Below are 20,290 nucleotides of genomic sequence, written 5' to 3'. Positions count from 1 at the left end.
TTTCTAAATTTTTAAATATTTTAAATTATTATTAACCAATTCATTAAAATAAATGAAAAAAAGTCAACCACCTAATCAATTTTTTAGACAAAAAAAACCTAATAAAGAACCTATTCAATTTTTTTGGACAAAAGAAAACTAATAAAATACCTAATGAATTGTACTTCCAATCCAATTGTTACAACATTGATGTCACCCCATTTCGTTTCTATTCACTTTTTCAGTATCGCTTTTAATGTTGCCTTGTCAGAGGTGTTCGGACCTAGCAAAAATTTAATCCTGTTTGATTGGTTTGGTTTTATCTGGCTCGAAAAATAGGCTTAAAATTTTACTTAAATTCAGCTCGAATGAAATATTAAAATTCGAACTCGATTCGACTTGTTCATATTAACTTTTTTATACAAAAAATTAAAATTATAATATATTAAAAATATTAAAAATATTAAAATAAATGTTCCCAATAAATTAAAAAAAATTTTAAAAAGTCTTTATACTTAATTAACACTAAAATAGGTGTAACTTAACAAACAAATAGCAATTTTAACAATAAAACAATTTATACAATATATAAATAAATAACAACAAAATAGTAGTAACATAATAGTGAAATGGCAACAAAACAATGGAAAAATAATAGATTTTTTTTTAGCAAATTCAAGTCGGACTGAGCCCGAACCAAAAATCTTACTCAAGGCTTGGCCCGTTTTTATTTTTTTTATTAAAGCACATTTTTGTTTAAACCCTCCCACTTTTCAAACAAAGTCTAGCCTTATACTACTATTTTTTTCTTTATTTGATCTGACCCATGGACAGGTCTAGCCTTGTATTACAATTTTTTTTCTTTTTAAAAAGTTTTGGGTACAATTATTTGTTAAGCCGAAGGCTCAAGACAAAAATGGGCCCTCAAGGCCCATAATGGTATAGGGATGCCACAACAAGACCAACGTACATGACGGGAGAAGAAAAAAGTTTTTGAATTTCATACGATGTAACGATGGTATAGGGATGTCACTGAAGATTGGAGGACTTAGAAAAACTTGGACACAAGCTAAGTTGTAAGGGTGTGATAAATGATGGTCCACTTTATATTGTTATACCAACAAATATGACCAAGATTTTAATCTAATATTAAGATGGGTCATAATTCAAATAAAGCTCAAATTCATAGGAGTTTAAATACCATCACAATCATCTATTAATCAAAGAATAAATCACTTGATATAACAAGTAGCTATTAAAAATTAGTTGCATTAATAAAAAGGCTTAAAAAAAATCGAAATTGCAAGGTATATAAACTAATCGCTAAATAGATTAGCATGTCAACATGACCTATGAAACTATTAATGAGTCACACCAAGATGACATATAAATATCATTGGTATAACTTTCTTTATCTCTCTAAACTCTTAGCTTCTACACTTGTTTAATCTTTTCTTTCCTTCTCTATTTCACGATACCTCTTGCAAATTTAAGTATCGAAAATCATCTTAGAACAGACGCTCCGACACATCTACCTTGACTTTCAAAAATTTAGAGCAATCAAGCCCAACTCACTTTCCCCCAATAATATCATCAAGCCAAGTCACAACCAAAATAGGCATCTAACATATATGATCATGCTGAAGTTTGATTCATTAAAATCACCAAAGGAGGAGATTAGGGTTAAAAAATTAAGATAAAGACCACACTTGAAACAGAGCAATGGTGTGACTTTAAATAGCTGAAGGTAGATAGTGAAAAAGACTGAAACAGAAAACATGCTTCCAAGATTTTTGGCTAAAGAGCAAAAAAACACTAAATACGACACAATAACCCCTGTAACCACAACATCAAAATCTGGGCTGAACAACCCAACAACTGTACAACATCAACATGTTCCAAGTACATTATTTGGAAGCATTTGATGTTTATGTTATCAAATTTTGAACTACAAAAATTGCACTCTTTCAATTTTGTTTAGTGAGTTGGACATTCCAACATGATTCTATTGGTTGGGAATGCTTAAAGAAGAAAGTAAAAAGAGCACTAACATTGGTTCTTATTGCTCATCTTATCTAATAAGTTTTAAACCGAAAGTAAGAATTTTGATCATCTTTTTTATATTTGATCTTACCTGATTTTATTCTAAAGCTTTACTATTTTAAAATTTAAGGTTTTAAAGTTTAGGGTTATAAATTAAAATTTTTCAATTAAAGTTTTAGACTAAAATAAGAATTATTTTCCTTTGTATTTGATGGTATCTGTTTATATTGGATTTTCTTTTTAAATTTTGTCTTTTTATCTAAAAACAAGGATAAAGATTCAGAATAAACTTTGATTATTTAACATTCACAAAAATAAAATCACTGATTAAGCGATTACAGCAAGGAACATGGCAAAGTTTAATGGTTGGCGTGATGTGGCGCTGGGCCCGTGATACGTGGCCTTTGATCCCGTGATGTCTTAAGTGCTCATGAGAATAAGCATATGCTTCGGCCTCTCCTTCTCTTCTCACCACTCTTATTCCATTTTTATATAACCTTATCTTGAATTCCATTTTATTTAGAAATTTAATATTTAAAACATAAAATAGTTTCAACTCACTGGATTCGAAATATTGAATATTTTACATTATTTTAATTTTAACAACATTAAATAAAAATACATTATAATATCTTATAAAAACATTAATAAAATAAAATTTAAACCATACATCATAAGAGCCAATGCGATAACGACCTCCATTAGAACTTTTTATTCACATAAATTTCAATCCGCACTTTTACAAAGATCTGGTTATTATAAGGAACATGATAGACTTATCATCATAGCAGCTTATTTATGGACCCCTCATTACATGATGCTTTAACAGTAGAAGCCTTAGATAATAGCTAACCAATTACATTTGCTCAATGATGGGTTTTCAATTTGTGGAAATAGAAGGCGATTCTTCATTAGTGATAAAGAAGTTTGAGGCGACCTACGTTGACAGATTAGTGATTAGTAATATTATTTTGGGACATGAAATAATTCTGTGGGTTTTGAAAGAATCAAATTCCAGCATATCAAGAGGGGAGGGGGGGAATTGAGTAGCTCACCTGCTCGCCAAGAAAGGGGATGTCTGATGGATTGAAGAAGCCCCGACAGTGATTCATGAAATGGCGGAGGCAGAGCGGCAATACCTTCATTGTCTCAAATGAGTTTCAAGTTACTAGCGTTTCGAGAAGCTAGAAAGTCTTCTTTTTCTCTAGCAGAAGTTTAATTTTTAATCAATTGTTATAGGCCATTTTGCCCGGGGGCCTCAATAATAATTGATTAAAATGTCCACAGTTCATTACAGCTAGAGGTGTTCATGGGCCGGGTCGGGTTGGGTTCGGGTTAGGCCCATAAAAAAATTTGGCCCGAGTCCTAGGCCCAGGCCCGGCCTGGCCCCGCCCATTTTTAAATAAACACCAAAATTTTTTTTAGAAAATTAAAAAAAATATTTTAAAAATAATTTAAAAATAAAAAAAAGTATTTTAAAATATTTTTAAAAATAAAAAATATATATTTATTATATTCGGGCCGGGCCCGGGCCAAAAAAGTGGTGCCCAAGGCCTGGCCCGTTTTCTAAACGGGCCTCATTTTTTTACCCAAGCCCATATTTCGGGCCTATATTTTTACCCAAACCCTCCCATATTTCGGGCGGGCCGTCGGGCCGGGCCGGGCCGCCCGGCCCATGAACACCTCTAATTACAGCAGACCTAATAGGGCCCAAACCAGGAAATAAAAAAACCCCCAAGCCCAAACCTAACCCTAATAGCCCAAAGCCCAATAAGAACTACAACTCTCAGCAAACCCTAAGTCCCCTAACGCCGCAAGCTTCCATGCGTGGCCTCCTCGTCTGCCACACCTCCAACGCACGCCTCCGTACATTCCAACTGGACTCCTCCGTACCTGCCGTGTCACAAACAAATAACAGAGGACAAACAAACAAAAAAGAAGTAGAAATCGACAGCAATGAAAAGCACGAAAATGCAACAATAAAAAAAGAGAGTAACAGATCAGATTTTTTATTATTGTTATTTATTTTTGTAATCTTGGCTATATAAAGCCAATACAAGCACTGTAAACTTTCTCTTTTTTTTTTGATTACACACAGATATGAAATACAAAAAAAAAACTCAGAGAAATTTGAAAAAGAAAGGTGATTTGTTTTTTGGTTCTTTTTGCCTTTTTTTTCTTCGAGATTTTCGTCTTCTGTTTTGATTAATCGTGCGCAAAGAAAGAAATAATAGAGGAGTAGGAGAAAACTTACCTTCGCGAAGCACCAATGAAACCCTCTTTTCCTCTGTGAAAAAGAATGGGTGGAGGTCTTGAAGATGAAACGGCAGAGAGTGGGGGAGACTGGAGGCGGCGTTCACTTCTCCTCTGCGGCTCCAAATGAAATATTTAGATTTAGGTTTAGGTTTTTTTTAGGTTTTAAAATGTTTTCAAAACGGCGTCGTTTAATGGCTTGCGACCCGCGCGGTGACCCGACCTGAGGGTAGGATCCGCGCACTTTCGTTCGTTGGTCTTTTTGCACAATCGGTCCCTCTATGTTTGGCGTAATTGTAATTTGATTTTCTTCAATTTTCTTAAATTGTGCTATACATTTGATTTAGTTTTCATTTTAATCCTCTGATAAACGGTATCGTTTTCTATGGGTGATTTTGAATGTTCAGATTTTGCGGTTAATTGCAATTTTAGTCCCTCATTTTTCAAGTCAATTACCAATTTAGTTTATATTTATTTTTTCTTTTTATTTTTATTTGTAATGTTTTATTTTTATTTTTATTTGAATTCCAAATCATTTTTTAATCCTATTATTATTATTATTATTATTATTCCTTCTTTATATTTTAAATCGCGTCTTAACTTTAACTTGATTTTTAATAGTATAGTTTTAAATCGCATTAGTACTTATTTTAATATATTTATTTACAGCCTATTTTAATACTTAGTTTGACACTATTTTTAAACCTATTATTAATATAATTTTAAGATGTAGTATGCTGTTATTTTTCAAATCATCATTAACTTGTTTTAAATTTATCATGCATTATTTTTTAGTCCATTACATACTCTTATTTTCAAACTTAACATGTTATTATTTGATTCGTTATTTATTAATATATATATTTATATAAGAATTTGATATAATTTGTATATTTTAATGTTTTGTTTTAAGTTATATCTTAAAGTTCATTTTTGTATATCTATATGCTAAATGTTTGTATAATAATTTTTTCTTTTTTTAAATACTATTATTCAATGTTGTTATTTTTCATCTTAAGTCTATTTGGAAGTCATGTATATAATTTATTGTAAATTTTTATATAGAATATATTAATTATATTGTTTTTGTCTTAGTGTACCTTTCAAAATAGATGATTGGTTTATTTAGATTTCGAGTTTTGATATTGTTATTTGTATAATGTGATTAACGTCATTGTTGCTATTCTTATTTGCATTTATCTATTGCTCATTCAACTATCTTGTACATCATATTTCAACATTCAATCATATTACGTTTGTTTTAAAATGGTGTTCATTGAAGCATTCAAATCATTTTATTTTCATAAATTTTTAAAAGTGCTTGTTTTCACGATTCTCGAGAGGATTGCGCCCTAACTTACTGGGCTTCAATTCTTTATCACGAATTTAGATAGCCAAGTATTTATTTTGTAATAAAACCATACAAATTTCATAAATAAAAGCTCATTCTCGGGAATTCGATCGTCGTGTCCTAATGCATTGGATATGACATGTTATTTTCTCAAGATGAGGATTCTTCTAAAAATAAAGGCAATATTCGATATTTAGGAATTTTGTGAAATCGAGCCCTAACTTATTGGATCTTGATTTTCTCATTTAACCCAAATAATCGGATATCCTTCTCAAAATGCATAGGTTTTAAAAGTCAAGAGATAAACTTAATTTTGAGGATTTAAAATCTTGCACTCTAACTTACTAAGTGTGACGATTTATTTCTTCGAAATAAATGAATCTCATCGTCCAAGTCATCTTACTCAAGTTTTCTTTTCAAAGGACCGTATTTTAAAATCTTTTCAAAATTGCAACATTAAGACATTAAACAATCGATTCGGTACCAATTTTGGGTGCTACGAGGGTGCTAACCCTTCCTCGTGCGTAACCGACTCCAGAACCTGTTTTCTCAAATTTCGCAAACCTAAAATTTATTTTTAAGGGTGAACCGATCACACCTTAATAAAAGATCGGTGGCGACTCCCATTTTCATTTTTAAGTCGATAACTAATTTTTTTTTGTTTTTTAAAAAATGGTTTCGACACTAGCGTTTCGAGAAGCTAGAAAGTCTTCTTTTTCTCTAGCAGAAGTTTAATTTTCTGAGACTTGAACCTGGTCATTGTTTCCCTTACATAACCGCATCTCAAATCTCAAATTAATTTATTTTAATTTATGTATTAAGAATTATTATTTACTTTAACTATAAGCAATATTAATGTTTTGAACTTTTTTTTAATATAATTGGGAGCAATGGAAAGGAAAAGGGATGCTAGAAATTCAACCCTAACTTTTATGTAATATAATATAAGCATTTTGATTGCTGGCTATGTGTCGGTTTAATCATAAATAGATTTTTTTTTTTAAAAAAAATGCCCCACACATTTGTTTTAAAGTTGAATAATGTTATGTTGAAAGAATCGTTGTGCCATGACCTTTGCATAATCAGTACTTTTGCCTCTATTTTCCTCCATTTATTCATGTACCCTCAAACCAACCACACAGCAGTCTAATTTGACTAACATTTTTTATTTTTCAAAACAGATGCAGGTTTATTTTCAAAGACTTTTTTTGGGTGGTGGGAGTTGCCAATGTAACAGCCTTTTTTCCAATAATGATTCTCCCACTTCAATCACATGAATTACGAGATTAAAATATGGTTGTGTTTAGTTATTGTTTAACAAAAATAATATATTTTCCTAGATTTAATAAATCCTCCAAATCATTATAAACAAGATATGTTGAAGAACATTACGTCTAACTTTAATATTTATTTATTTTTCCTTTGACCCACGTCGTACCCTAAGTCCTAAACAATGATTATGTCTATCTTATTTTATAATATAAAAATAATCCTATATATTCTACATCATCAAGTCCAAAATCGAAAATTTCCATATTCTCTGTATCTCGTTAAAGGAAACTTGACCCCATTATTCATAAGATTGACCTTCTGAGTGGGTCTCGGGCATGTTGAACATGTGTACCGTTCTGGATTGCCTGCTAGATTCACGGCCCCCTACATACAAACTCTCCTTAACTCGTGTGAGCTGATATCATGAGCTCCTCTGACTGTCCTTCTGCTATATGCCTCGTACATACTCATTTGGTGATATCTTATCCGAATTTCGAGTTAGTGATCATTGATATATAACACATAGAAATATGAATTGTATTACAATTACAACGGTTCCAAGATTGGATATTTTCATTTTAGTCCCACCCAATACCCACGAGATTTATTGAAATGAACAAGTAAGGAATATTAAAACAACAACAAAGGGTGATGGGTTACAAAGAAGAGCCAGCCTTCATTCAACACTTTGAAAATGTTAGTAAAAGGTGACATTACCCCACCATTTATTTATATTTTCTTTTAAATTTTTCCCCTCCCTGGCGGTTGAAGTTCACGACACCAGCTAGAGAGCTTTTGGTTTTAGCTCACCGTCCCATTTTTAGTCTATAATCTTCATTCCTTCCTTAAATATATGTTAAAAAAGAGAAATTATTAAAATAGTCACTTTTGTTTCTCTCATATTATATTTTAGTTATTTATGTGTAAAATGTTACATTTTAATCACGTTAACGTATTGTAACATTTTAGTCATTGAGCCGTTAATTACCATTAACGGTGTAACGGTAAACTAACGTGACACGTTAAATTATCATTTAAAATAAAAATTTTAGGTTAAATTATATAATTGGTCCACATATTTTCTTTTCATTTTGAGTAATTTTTTTCTTTTATGTTCTTTTAACTTACTTCTTTTTTCTTTATTTTTCATTATCTTCTGCTTCTCCCTCTATTTTCCTCTCTTCTCCATCTCTTTTTACATAAAAGAAAAAAAAAATTGCTTAAAACGAAAAAAAATATAGGAATCAATTGTATAATTTAACCTAAATTTTTCGTTTGACATGATGATTTAACGTGTCACATCAACTTACCGTTATACCGTTAACGACAATTAATGCTCAATGACTAAAATGTTATAATACGATAACGTAAGTGACTAAAACATAACATTTCAAACATAAGTGACTAAAATGTAACCCGAGAAAAATAAAAGAGAGTATTTTGATAGTTTATCATTTAAAAAATTAACACAAATACCGAAATAAATTGGTCAATTTTGTATTAATGAGGGCATTTTATTTCTATACAAACCGTGTTATCATGCAATGAAAGATCATTAATGCTTTTTTTTTTTGGTAAACCATTATTTTTTCAATATATTTTGGTATTGGAGTTAGCAACAAATTAAGGAAATTATTTATTTATTTGAAGAGTTCTTTTTTATATATATTTCGTATTCACTGAGGTATATTGCTATTTTTCTTAATGATATCGTCTATAAGAACCAAATTCATATTTTTTCTTTGAGAGTACAATATATCTTATCATTACACCCAGCATTTATTGGTTGAAGAGATCCATTTGAAGTAGAGTTTTACTCGTATGTTTTGAATTTCAATTTGTACCAAAACCTATGTAGTATAATTAAACTTTTCTCTATATTAATATACCAAATGACATAAGTGAAATGGGCGAATCTAGGGGGCTTCGGGCTCATTAAAATGAAAAATTTTCTATTTAAGTTCTTTAAAATTTTTAAAATTTTAAATTAATAAATGTAAAATTACACTTTGGCCCCTTCTAAAAATAGTAAATTTTTAATTTAATCCTTCAAAAATTACGTTTTTACTATTGTAAAACACTTTTTTATGATCTTATCTAATTTAGAGTCAATGTATACCATTGATTTCATTAAAAAGAGTTAGAAAATAATATTTATAAATTATTTATGAAATGTGATTATTGACCAAAAAAAATCGAAATTTAATTATTAAAATATTAATAAATAGTCAATAAATTAAATCAACCCACCGTATATTTCTAAACCAGTAGTAGAGATGTTTGGAATCGATATTCTAGTTTAGACATGCAAACATCAAGTATAGGGGAAATTATAAGCTTTAGCGTCGCATTCAGTTAGTGTTGGAGAAAAGGGATAACATTTAAAACAGCCAAAAGTGAGTCACTCATCAGCACCAGACCTGCTAAATGATTGTCCTTACTCCGTAGAGACAAAGATTCTCATTATCTAGTCTTCGAATGTAATTTGTAAGATTAATCTCTGATTAGACAATGTTGGATTGGGAATTAGAAATGCCTCCCTTAATTATTTTTCAAAATTCGCAAAAATTATATAATTTTTTAAGTAAAAATAAAATAAAATCATGAAATAAAAATAATTAGAGGTGTTTCCAAAGAAAGAAATAACGTAATGCCTATTAAAAAGGACTTTCCAGGAAAAGAAAAAAGAAAATAGTTTAGGGGTGTATAGATTAGAAAGGGCAATTTACCATTAAAAGCTTTTTTTTTTAATTTATTAAAATGGGCCCGGTATTTTATTATTTACCGGAATGAGCCCTTTCCCCTAAAACGCGTCCACGTCAGCGCGATATCAGGGGACGTGTCAGCAAATCGCGTCCACGTAAGAGCGATTTGTGTCCACGTCAACAAAACGCGCTGACGTGGACGCGATTTGATGCCACGTAGCGCGCCCTTGGGGACGCGATTTCCCCGCGCATGAACAGTGCAACGGTAGTTTTTTTGACCGTTGCCCCCCGACGGTCAAAAAAAAAATCTATAAATACTCCCACCTTTTCTTTTTTCACAAACTAATCATCTCTCAATTATTTTCTTAATTTCCTCTCAAATTCCTTCCAAATTTCTCTCAGATCCATATTTAATCTCAATTTGCTCTGAATTTCCTCTTAAATTTCTATTAAATCCCTATTTTTAAATAATTTTAAAAAAAATTATTTTTAAATTTTTTTTAAATCGTAAAAATTTGTACGATTTCAGCAATGACCGGAGAATTGACTCGTCTTGAGAAGCAGCACGTATCCGTCGAACAATTCTTCTCATAAAGCATCTTGCTTGAAGCGTTTTTTTATACTATTTGCTCAGAAACGTCAAATCGAAATTATTTTTTCCAGGAGCTACTGTAGCAAAAGCGCGTCCACGATGGCGCGATTTCACAAATTTTTCTCATAAAGCATCATGCTTTGATTTTATCTTAAAAACTCATAAACACGAAACGTAATCCAATTTTGAATAAATTATAATTAATTTACTTTTTTCTCTAAAACCCTAAAAATCATAAACCCTAACCCTAAAAATCAAAAACCTAATGTGAGAAAAACGGGGAAAACGCATCCCCAGGGGTGCGCTATGTGGCAGCAAATCGCGTCCACGTCAGCGCGCATTGATGACGTGGCAACAAATCGCGTCCACGTCAGCGTGATTTCTGTGCACGTCAGCAAAGCGCGCTGACATGGACGCGATTTGCTAACACGTCCCCCGACTTCGCGCTGACGTGGACGCGCTTTAGGGGAAAAGGGCCCATTTCGATAAATAATAAAATATCGGCCCATTTCGATAAATTTTAAAAAAAGTGACTTTTTTTTAGTATTTTCCCCAATTAGAAAAATGAAAGAAGCATAGTGCAAATGGACAAAAAAACACAAAGGAATCCTAAGACAATACATGTCAAAATATGATTGGGCCAAAGTCTTTATCAAAAATGAGCAAAGGCACGTTTGATAACCAATCTTTTTCATGCCATATCCGTTGCCCTTATTAGCTACGTGGCCAAGGCCACTGCCGACACTAATTTTTGGTAGCCAATAGGTTAAAAAAGCAAATCTAAATTATATCCTTTAATTTATCATCTACCAATTTAATTCAAACAGCTAAACCGCCCCCCGACTTAATTAAATCAATTTTATCTTTCAATTTAGTCCTTAAAATTTACTACTTTTCTTTTATTCTAAATTATACCTTTATTTGCTTTAAAAAAAGTTTTTTCTTTTATAACTTAATGATAATGATCTTTTGACAGTATATTTTTTATTAATAAAAAGTTTTACGATATTTTTGAATGAATTGATATTTGGTATATTGATAATATATTTTTTATTATATCATACATCAATTTCGTCAGCAGTCAATCATATGGAGTTTACTTCATACAACGCTCCAAATATATATTTTTTTAATTTTTTTGAATAATATTATTTGTAGTAATAATGTTGAATCTAATTTTTTTTAGTTAGATATATAACTGAAAAATATATATTTGTAATTAATATATGCATATTGTTTTATGATTTGATGGGTGGTATAGTGAGAACCAAAAATTGGAAGCCGACATCCCATAGTAATAATGATAAGGGTGTAATAAGTAAGAGATAGATATCGCGTCATTCTATATCTATTATTAATTATTTAATGTTATTTTAATATTTTTTCATAATTTTCACCCATCATTTTAGTAAATTTTTTTTTATCTTCAACTCGAATCTGAATATTAAATCCTATATCCTGAAACTTTGGACCTTAGACTCATGGATTTTAGACCTTAGGTTATAGATTCTAAACCCTGAACTTTGAATCTTAAATTATACACTCTTAGGTAGGGGCGAAATTAGGGGGCCCAACCGCCTAAAATAAAAATTTTTTATTTAGGCCATTTATAATTTTTAATAAAGATAAAATTATACTTCGACTCCCTAAAAATATAAAATTTTAATTTAATCTTTTAAAAATTATAAAGATATATGTTATTAAAATGATGAAATTATATTTTTACTATAGTAAATATTACAATTTAATTTTTGCTCCTTAAATTTTTTTTTTTAGTTTCGTCTCTGCCTTTAAGTTTAAGATTTGGATTCTAAATTTAAGATTAGGGTTTAAAATGGTCATAAAAGAAGAAATTATGGTCTGGTATTAAACAATTAGGTGTTTGATACCATCCTCTCGATCTCGCCAAACATTTTGTGAAGTGTGAAAATACGTTGAAACCAAAACCAAAATAAAGTAGCTTTTGGTTTCTCTCTCTGTGATTCTGTCATCAACTCCATATATAATAGTCACGTGTCGTTCTTCGCTTTGTAAAAATGATGAAGAGACCTCTTCCTTGTATTTAAAACCCCTCACGCTTCTCCTCCTTTTTCTTTCGTATGTAGTCTGTATTTATTGATTGGGGATTCATTCTCCTGTGATTTAACCCCCATACCTCTCTTCTTCTTCCTTCTGGACCTTGGTAAAAGCTGCATATATAAAGCTTCTTCTTATTGATAAAAGGTGGAGGTCTGGCAGGGTTCAAAACGATAGCGTTTAGAGTGCTGGGTGGAGGCGGAGGAGGAGGGAAGAGGAAGATCAAAAACAGCAAGAGAAAGATAAGAGTGAAAGAGAAATTCATGGATTTTTGGCATAAGATGATTTTCCCTGTTCGTAGATTTTGGTTTACTGTTTCTTCTCCTCTCAAAGCTCGCAAAAACGGTGCGTTTCATCCACCCCTCTTCCCTTTTTCCACTAAATACGGCTTTCCTTTTGGACCCCTTTTTTTGGTATATTATACAAATTATTTACATGTATATGTTTATATAATGCAAATTCACTCTTAATTCTTAAACCTATTTCAAATCCCTATGTATTTAGTTCATTAGGAAAGGTATATTACATATGTGTCAAATCTTCTAAGAATCTATTGGGTCGGATATATACACATATATATATACACCAAAAGCATGTTTTGAGATATTCATTGATGGGTGTCATCACTATGTTTAAAAATCCAAGCTGACAAAGTCCACTATGAAACCCATACTAACCAATGGCTTCATGTTCCATTTGCAATACAAAGGCTATAGGATCAACTTCTTTTTTAGTGCAACTTTTTTTTTTCCAAAGTTAGCAATGGCGTGAAAACAACTTACATCAACCTTTTCTTTAGTGCTCAATTTTGGCCCAATCACTGCCAGGACCACTCATCTAAGCACCATCACAATTAATACTAAAACAATTAAAAAGAAGAAGAAAACCCATAGTTTAGTTTGGTTTTTACTGATATAAATGATGGTGATGGGATATGGCAGGTGCAGGGCTATTGAAACTACGTGATGATATACAAACATGTGGGTACCAAGATGTGCAGGTGATGTGGGAGATGCTGAGAAGATCCGAAACTGAGCATCATCATCCTCATCCCAAGCGCAAGCAACGACCCTTTTGGCGAGTTTTTGTATGGTCTTCTTCTAACAACACTTCTTCATCCACATCCTTGTCGGCCGATCATGCTTGATTTTGTTGACAGCCATTTGGATTTGGGGTACTTGATGATGATATTATAGTATACTCTATGTAATAAAATTTTGTTCCTACTGTCCCCTGCAATGCTTTTTACATAGGCATCGTTGTTTTAGAACCCCGATGGACGGCCTGCTGGCCGGTATGCGTTGCAGTGGCATGGTACATATAGGTGTTTTGCCAACCTTGTTCAAATGGAAATATTAAGTTGGTGTATCACTATTAAAAGGAAATGCTTTCGTATGAAGACATTTTGTAGATATGTGATACTTTTATCAAATCCAAACCTTGTTGAACTCAATGGTGTGCTGAGCTTTAAGCTCAAAGTTTATTCAAATAATGGAAGTATTGTTTGAATCTTTTAGGCCCCATCTCTCTTTATCGAAAGAGCTTTGGCATTGTCCACCATTAAACTAAAATTCCGTAGCCTAATTATTTGTCACAAAAATATAGACGCAATTACGAATTGTCGAGTGGCGCGTTAGGTTTGGATAAAAGATTTTTAATTTCGACTTGGATTCAATTTAAGTTAATTATAAAAAATATAAAAATTAAATTAAAATGTTAAATATATTTTTATAAATATTAAAGTATTTTTTTATACAATTAATATTGTAACAATTAATATAATTGTATTTATGTAAATCTTCGAATAAATTTGATATCTTTATAATATCGCTCTAAAATAATGTTTTTATTAATATATATTTAATTATTTACATAAATAGCTAAAAAAATTAATTTACTCTAGATTTGTCATGGACGGATGGAATATAAATTACAATAGTTAGATTGTTAAACTATTGATTATACAAAAAATTATACAAGTGTATAAACGTACTTGAATTTTATATTAGTAATTGTGGATTTTTTTAATATTTTATTAATATATGAATATTATAATAATTTATTGAGTTAAATTAAATTTAAAATTGTTTTTAAAATTAAATTATGACTTGATTTGATCTATGAATAGACTCGATTATGAATATCCGTACTCTTTACAATGATGTATGTTATGGAATTTCATAAAGTATGCTTTTTCATCCCGTTCCTAAAGTTGTTAGATGTGGTGATCGGTTGGTTTAATCAGCCTAACTCACTGATTGAATGAATTTACTCTAATAACCACATCATTATCCATTTACATCCCACACTTCAATGAAACCAAAACAACAAATAATTTTATTTACTCAATTTTCAAAAACTCACTTTCCATGACCCGATGTTCCACTTACACCAGATCGAATGACCCAAAAGTTGAAGCGATAAGATTCAAATCAGAATTGCCCACCCACATATGGATCTGCATCATTTTTTATCAACGAAATTTGCATCTACATAGTACTAAATTGTTGTATATTAACATCAAGAAAAAAAAAAGGAATTTATTTTTTCAAATACACGGCTCAGTGCTCACGATACTATACATACAAACATCATCAGGGAAGCAAAGCAAGGGTAACAGTTATTGCAAATAATCTCACGAATAGAAGCAAAGGATTTTATTACCAAACTGACACACTATTAAATCGCTTGGACAATTCTCAGAAAGTTAATACTATAAGAAGAAAATGGAAGGATGAAAAAAAAATGAAAGAATAAAAATGGAGAGGTAATCAATCAAAACACCCAAAGAAACAGATATGCAAAATTACCATACCCTTCATATGAAAACTTTAGGCACAGGGACAATTTGTAAATTAAATGCTTGGCTGGTGACTGGCACCAATTGTGGAGGCTGAATCGGCAGTGTTTTTGCGATTTAAACTGTACAAAGGATGTTGAAGCAAAAGCCAGTGTTTAACAACCAAAGGTTACCCTACGCAGGTCGAGTTGTCCACGCGGGTCGAGTTGTCCGCTGCAGTAACTTGATGGAACAATTGAGATCTCCTGTCTTCCTTTCCATTCTTCACCAGGTTTCAAGGTGATGGGCTTCTCCACACAAGCAGCCTCTACGCAAAGCATATGTTTATACTCCTCATCACCGAAATCAGCCATTGCTTTCGCTTTCTTGTCCCAGGGATTCCACACGACTGAAATAAGGACATAGGAACCAAGCTGTAATCGACAAATCTAACCAATAATTTACATGCTTATCCAATAAAGCATGGGTTGTAAAAGATGTTACGGTTCGTCGAGCTTAAAATGGAATTTTGACTGTCAACTAATTCATATCTCCTACCCATGGTGCTCTAAATTAGGATGGAAGCTTATAAAGACAATAAACTCACCAGCATCCGGAAGTCCATCCTTTCGCAACTCAAATGTTCGCTTCCTTTCGTGGTCCAGGATGGCAATTTTTGTTGGTGTACTAAGATATATCTTATCCACCTTTTCACCAACAAGAACGGTAAACATAAAACAATGTATACAAACTAGAATTGAAAAGACAGAAAACATAAGCCTGCTTTAAAAATTTTAGACTAACTTCTGATTCAAATGTTATTGCATCCCCTTGTTCAGTGAACCGCTCTCTGTTCTGCAGGTTATCCAAATAATCCAGTGTCTCTAGTCCTTCTACTCGCACTTCACTAAATAAAAGTAAATACAAATTGAATCATACAGAACAAAGAATAAGTCCAAGCAATATAGCATAACAACAACACCTAGATACAGAACTTTTTCTTTACTCTTAAAATAATAACAAAAATAAGAACAGAGCTTTTACTTTCCATGTATGATATAAATGTGGTGAAACAAATAAAAATTGCTTCTAATCATAACTTAACTTCAATTCAAGATAAAAAAATCATGTGTTGCAAGATGTTTACTTTATCTATGCAAAATAGCAATTTCACTTACCTGGCATGTAGAAGACAAGAAAGCAAGAATATATAAATCAATTGCGTTAAGAAACTACTTATGTTCAGTGACTAAGTACGACTTTGATCTCATATTTATACTCCTGCTTTTGACAGTCTAGTTCCCCCCTTACGTAAGGAATAAGGGCCAAGGCTATAGGGCGATTTAATCAAATATTCACCATATCATACTGTTTCCACGGCTTAAGAAAACACTAGCATTGTTAACTGAAGGGGAAAAAATACTGCAACTGCTAAAATTAGAGATGCATGATACTGTGTTTAAATGCAGAGATTCTCATTGCTAAAAACCACTAGATTGCTAGATAAATATATTTATACCTGATATCAGTGACGAAAAAATAGGTGTGATAGGCAAATGTAAATGTAAACGACTTGCCATCAGTGTTTGTATTTCGAATGCGGGAAGTCAGCATCAAATCACCTGCAGGTCCTAGAGCTACCCTTAACCGAAGCTCATACCTGCACACAATTGCACATCCCTTAGTCCACTTGATAGGACTTTAGTATCCATCTCACTTGCAGATGACAAAAACTGGAATAGAGGATATAAAATCAGGATGCCAATTCAGGGACTGTGTTAAATAAATCAAAATTCATATAGAGCAATGCACCTGTGAGACCAGATCTTCGCCTCTTCTTCAGAATGCCTAAGAATTAAGTCGATGAAAGCCCTGCTATTAGTATGTGATGAACATGGCGGGGGATCAGGATCAACACTCCAAAGTCGATTTCTTGCAAATCCATGTTGCTCAAGAGAGTCGAGATTTCCGAACTGCATGGCTAGAATGATTAAATTTGAATCAAAGATATAAAAATTGCAAAAAGGAAAAGATAAAGCTTTGGAGCACATACTTGAGGGAAACAGATTGGTATACCTCCACGAACAGGCTTAGGTGGCTGAAAAAGTGCCTGCAGAAAGAACACACGATTAATTGAAAAGCCAAACACAAATAGTTGGTAGATCCATTCAAATTGCTAGTTCTCTTCCTATATAAAAATCAATATGCATCAATTATTTCAATTAGAAATTCTTTCGTTCTTTAAGAAAAATTAAAAACCTTGTCTATATTTAAAGGTAAGTATACAAATGTGGCGGGCATTTTGACACTCCCCTCAAAGAACTCATTCCCCCTCACCCCCCATAAAAAAACAGCTTTTTGAACCCTAACCTCTTCACAACGTAGCATTAGGTTTTAATCAGACACTTGGAAAATACTATAAGTAGAAGTAATTAATCATCAAACTGCACAATCAATGGTAACTTTTAGTAGCATATATTTGCAACGCCGTAAATTTTATTTCATGAACCATTGCGTGCGCATTCTAGGACTATCACGAATGGTGAAGTTTAGAACTTTAGATCGTTAGTAGCAGGAGAGGAGGTAACTGAAATTAATTTAAATTCTTAAGCTAAATGGTTTCTAACAAGGATAATTCTAAAACAGATACCTTACTACTAAGGAAGAGCAACTCCTCCCGACGTTCATTCTTCCAAGAAGTGACTTGACCCCCATAGAGATACACCTGTTTAAGAAAAATAGAATCAATACAAGAAATCATAAAGTTTTTCAGGTTAAAAGGAAGGAAAAGAGGAGGGGGGGAGGGGGAGGGGAAGCACTACGTAAGAAGCATCCATGACTTCCTAAGGTCAACACTAGTTCTAACAAAATTGTCCATATTCAAACGAAACAAATGATTTTAAGACTTAATGCTATCATTAGAAGGGGGAAAACTTGAAAGGTTTCATTTTTTGCGGGATACTAAAGTGGGTTTTATCTATACACAGGTGGTAGAGATCAAAATCTCCACAAGCAGGTTTAATTGATCATGACGTGCTAATTTAACTACATAAGAGAACTTAATAATTTGGCGTTGACTTGATTATTTATGATCCAAGAGAAACATGTTTTAACTCAGTTGAGGATGTTTGAAACTCCCTTTTCGGAGCATTAAATAACAGTTTTACTAATATTGTCACTATGACTTTTTGATTAAAGAAATCGCACTTGCACAAGTGCATTCCAGCCAGTATACAGTAAACAAGGAAGAACAAAGGAGTTCTAAAGCATCTTATACACATGGCAGAAACTCTTGCAACTTTAAAACATAAAAAAAGTTTTAATGTGCCAAAGAACCGTATTAGGTTATTGTCCTGTAAACATTCTAGATTATCCTCGCAAGTAAATAGTTTCTCCCGATGGAAAGTTCTCGTAAATCAAAACATGCGCACAAATAGTAAACCTGTGCTTAATACGGTTTCAAGAAGCATTCCTACTATTCGTTCATTTGATTCATACGTTCTCGTTTTGGTTCAGTGCAAAACACGATCAGCCTGTTTCCCACTATCTACAACAACAGAATGAATCATTCTTGATCTAAATTCGATGCACGAATATATATATATATAAGTTTTATCGAGCAAAACAATTACAAGATTAAACCATCAGTGTTTATTTCCGTTGTACGGACAGCTAAGTTAACCGCGGGATCCAAATCTATAAATAGAATAATTAACTAAACAAATCACGTAAATCTCTTCAAAAGAAAAGGTGATTCTTGCAATGCGGTTGACATTTCAACAAAGATTTGAAGATTCCGATCTCAAGTCACTAACGAACCGTTTCTTTCCAAAAAAAAAATAGACAAGAATGATCGCGTAACAAAATGCAAAGGAATGATCGTAGAAAATGAGAGAAAGAGATAAGGAAAGGGAAAACCTCAGCAGACCAACCGCGAATCTCCCTTAAGATGACCTTATCGAGACCATTGACGCCTTTAACATGCTCGACATAAATATTCTCTGAAGCTGAAGCCATTTAGCGGTTCTTAAAATTTCTTCTTTTAGATTGATATCGTTCTTTCGAAGAAACAAAAAAGGAAGGGGAAAAGAGAGAGACAGAGAGCGAGAAGTGGAGTTTTTTGGTGGATTTTCGGAGGCTCTACTAATTTAAGCAATATCAGATCATTAGGACAATTCTTTTATCTAATTAAAATTAAAATTAAAATTAAAATAGACACTAGTGTTTAAAATTTGCATGAATAGTTAAAATATTTCGTTGAAAACAATAGTTATTATAGGTTTTCTTTTAAAAGTAATTTTAAAAAATTAATTAATTACGAGAATGATTTGGGAAAAATTATATACGAAAATGATATACCGACGGCATCAGCCTACTTTTCCCTCGATCATGCTTTTATCATTACAAGAAAATAAAAATAAAAAATTTTTAGTGGTGCCATCTGGCACATTAGTGGCATTGGACTTAAGTGTGATTATATAAAATGTTCAGAAATTTGATGAAGCAATTATCCTTTTTAGATTGGTTGAATAAAGGTGCGGCGGCACCAATTAAATGCTTTTCAACTTTTGGTCTATTTACACATTGGGTTTGTCCAATTTTTAAATTGGTTAAGAGAGATTTATTTTTGTTATTCTTATAAATTTTAAGGGCTATTTAAATTTAATTTTAAAAGGGGACAGACCTAACATGCAGATAGAACGATAGAACAAAAGTTGGAAAATGTCTAGCAACCATTTCTTTAGCTAATCTAGAAAGGGTAATTACTTCATCAGTTCCTTAAATGTTTTATATATTCACACTTCAGTCCAATGTCGTCAATATATCAAGAGGTACCACTTTTTTTTTATAATGATTAAAACATGATTGAGAGAAAAGTAGGTTAATGTCATCAGTGTGTCAAACGGCACCGACGATAATTGTAGCAAACGAATCATTTTTGTATATAATTTTTCCCCAAATCATTTTCGTAATTAATTAAGTTTTTAGATTATTTTTTAAAGAAAACGCCATTATTATTATATTCATTAGAAAATTTTTTAACTCCAATAAAGTTCAAATATTATGGTATCTCATTGTCAAAAAAGATATCTTTTAATTTTCACTATACTTTATAAAATATATAAATCAAGTAACATTAAAACTTTCCACCAATGTTTGTATAAAAATAACCTTTCCATTGATGTTTAAATAATGGATATATTACATTACTAGTCTCCCAATTATGATTTCTTTCTTTT

The 20,290-nt window shown here is 31.9% G+C and overlaps 2 protein-coding genes and 1 long non-coding RNA gene across 4 annotated transcripts; 1 reads left to right on the top strand and 2 right to left on the bottom strand.

The window, feature by feature from the left end:
- Nucleotides 1–2,696: 2,696 nt before the first annotated feature.
- On the bottom strand, nucleotides 2,697–3,273 carry LOC107915935 (uncharacterized). Its single transcript, XR_001689321.2, has 2 exons — nucleotides 3,078–3,273; nucleotides 2,697–2,959 (listed from the first exon to the last, which is right to left on the bottom strand). It is a non-coding gene; the product is annotated as an uncharacterized lncRNA (long non-coding RNA).
- An 8,784-nt stretch (nucleotides 3,274–12,057) lies between these two features.
- Nucleotides 12,058–13,782, top strand: LOC107913822 (uncharacterized). The gene is made up of 2 exons (XM_016842467.2): nucleotides 12,058–12,616; nucleotides 13,213–13,782. Exons 1-2 carry the CDS (start codon nucleotides 12,535–12,537, stop codon nucleotides 13,416–13,418), a joined length of 288 nt encoding a protein of 95 aa, XP_016697956.1. The 5' UTR covers nucleotides 12,058–12,534; the 3' UTR covers nucleotides 13,419–13,782.
- A 1,286-nt stretch (nucleotides 13,783–15,068) lies between these two features.
- On the bottom strand, nucleotides 15,069–19,177 carry LOC107914467 (putative glucose-6-phosphate 1-epimerase). 2 transcript variants are annotated; one of them, XM_016843389.2, is made up of 8 exons: nucleotides 18,969–19,177; nucleotides 17,701–17,775; nucleotides 17,104–17,160; nucleotides 16,863–17,023; nucleotides 16,570–16,710; nucleotides 15,855–15,957; nucleotides 15,658–15,757; nucleotides 15,069–15,459 (listed from the first exon to the last, which is right to left on the bottom strand). In XM_016843389.2, the coding sequence occupies exons 1-8, from the start codon at nucleotides 19,065–19,067 to the stop codon at nucleotides 15,227–15,229; spliced, it is 969 nt and encodes a 322-aa protein (XP_016698878.2). In that variant the 5' UTR covers nucleotides 19,068–19,177; the 3' UTR covers nucleotides 15,069–15,226. The 2 variants fall into 2 exon arrangements, with proteins under 2 accessions (XP_016698878.2, XP_040958822.1); XM_041102888.1 differs by lacking the exon at nucleotides 18,969–19,177 and adding an exon at nucleotides 17,873–18,141.
- Nucleotides 19,178–20,290: the final 1,113 nt, after the last annotated feature.

The sequence above is a fragment of the Gossypium hirsutum genome, chromosome D10 (assembly GCF_007990345.1).
Source record: "Gossypium hirsutum isolate 1008001.06 chromosome D10, Gossypium_hirsutum_v2.1, whole genome shotgun sequence".
NCBI classification, from domain to species: Eukaryota; Viridiplantae; Streptophyta; class Magnoliopsida; order Malvales; family Malvaceae; genus Gossypium; species Gossypium hirsutum.
Note: the sequence above shows the minus strand (reverse complement) of the source record. Positions and strands in the feature narration are given on the sequence as shown.

Excerpts from the sequence above, each read along its gene's own strand:
- LOC107913822 (XM_016842467.2), top strand. The coding sequence starts at position 12,535 with ATGGATTTTTGGCATAAGATGATTTTCCCTGTTCGTAGATTTTGGTTT. Across the intron at positions 12,617-13,212 it reads TCTCAAAGCTCGCAAAAACG|GTGCAGGGCTATTGAAACTA; the intron begins GTGCGTTTCATC and ends GGGATATGGCAG.
- LOC107914467 (XM_016843389.2), bottom strand. The coding sequence starts at position 19,067 with ATGGCTTCAGCTTCAGAGAATATTTATGTCGAGCATGTTAAAGGCGTC. Across the intron at positions 15,758-15,854 it reads CAATAACATTTGAATCAGAA|GTGGATAAGATATATCTTAG; the intron begins GTTAGTCTAAAA and ends GTTGGTGAAAAG. Across the intron at positions 15,460-15,657 it reads GGATGGACTTCCGGATGCTG|TCGTGTGGAATCCCTGGGAC; the intron begins GTGAGTTTATTG and ends TCCTTATTTCAG.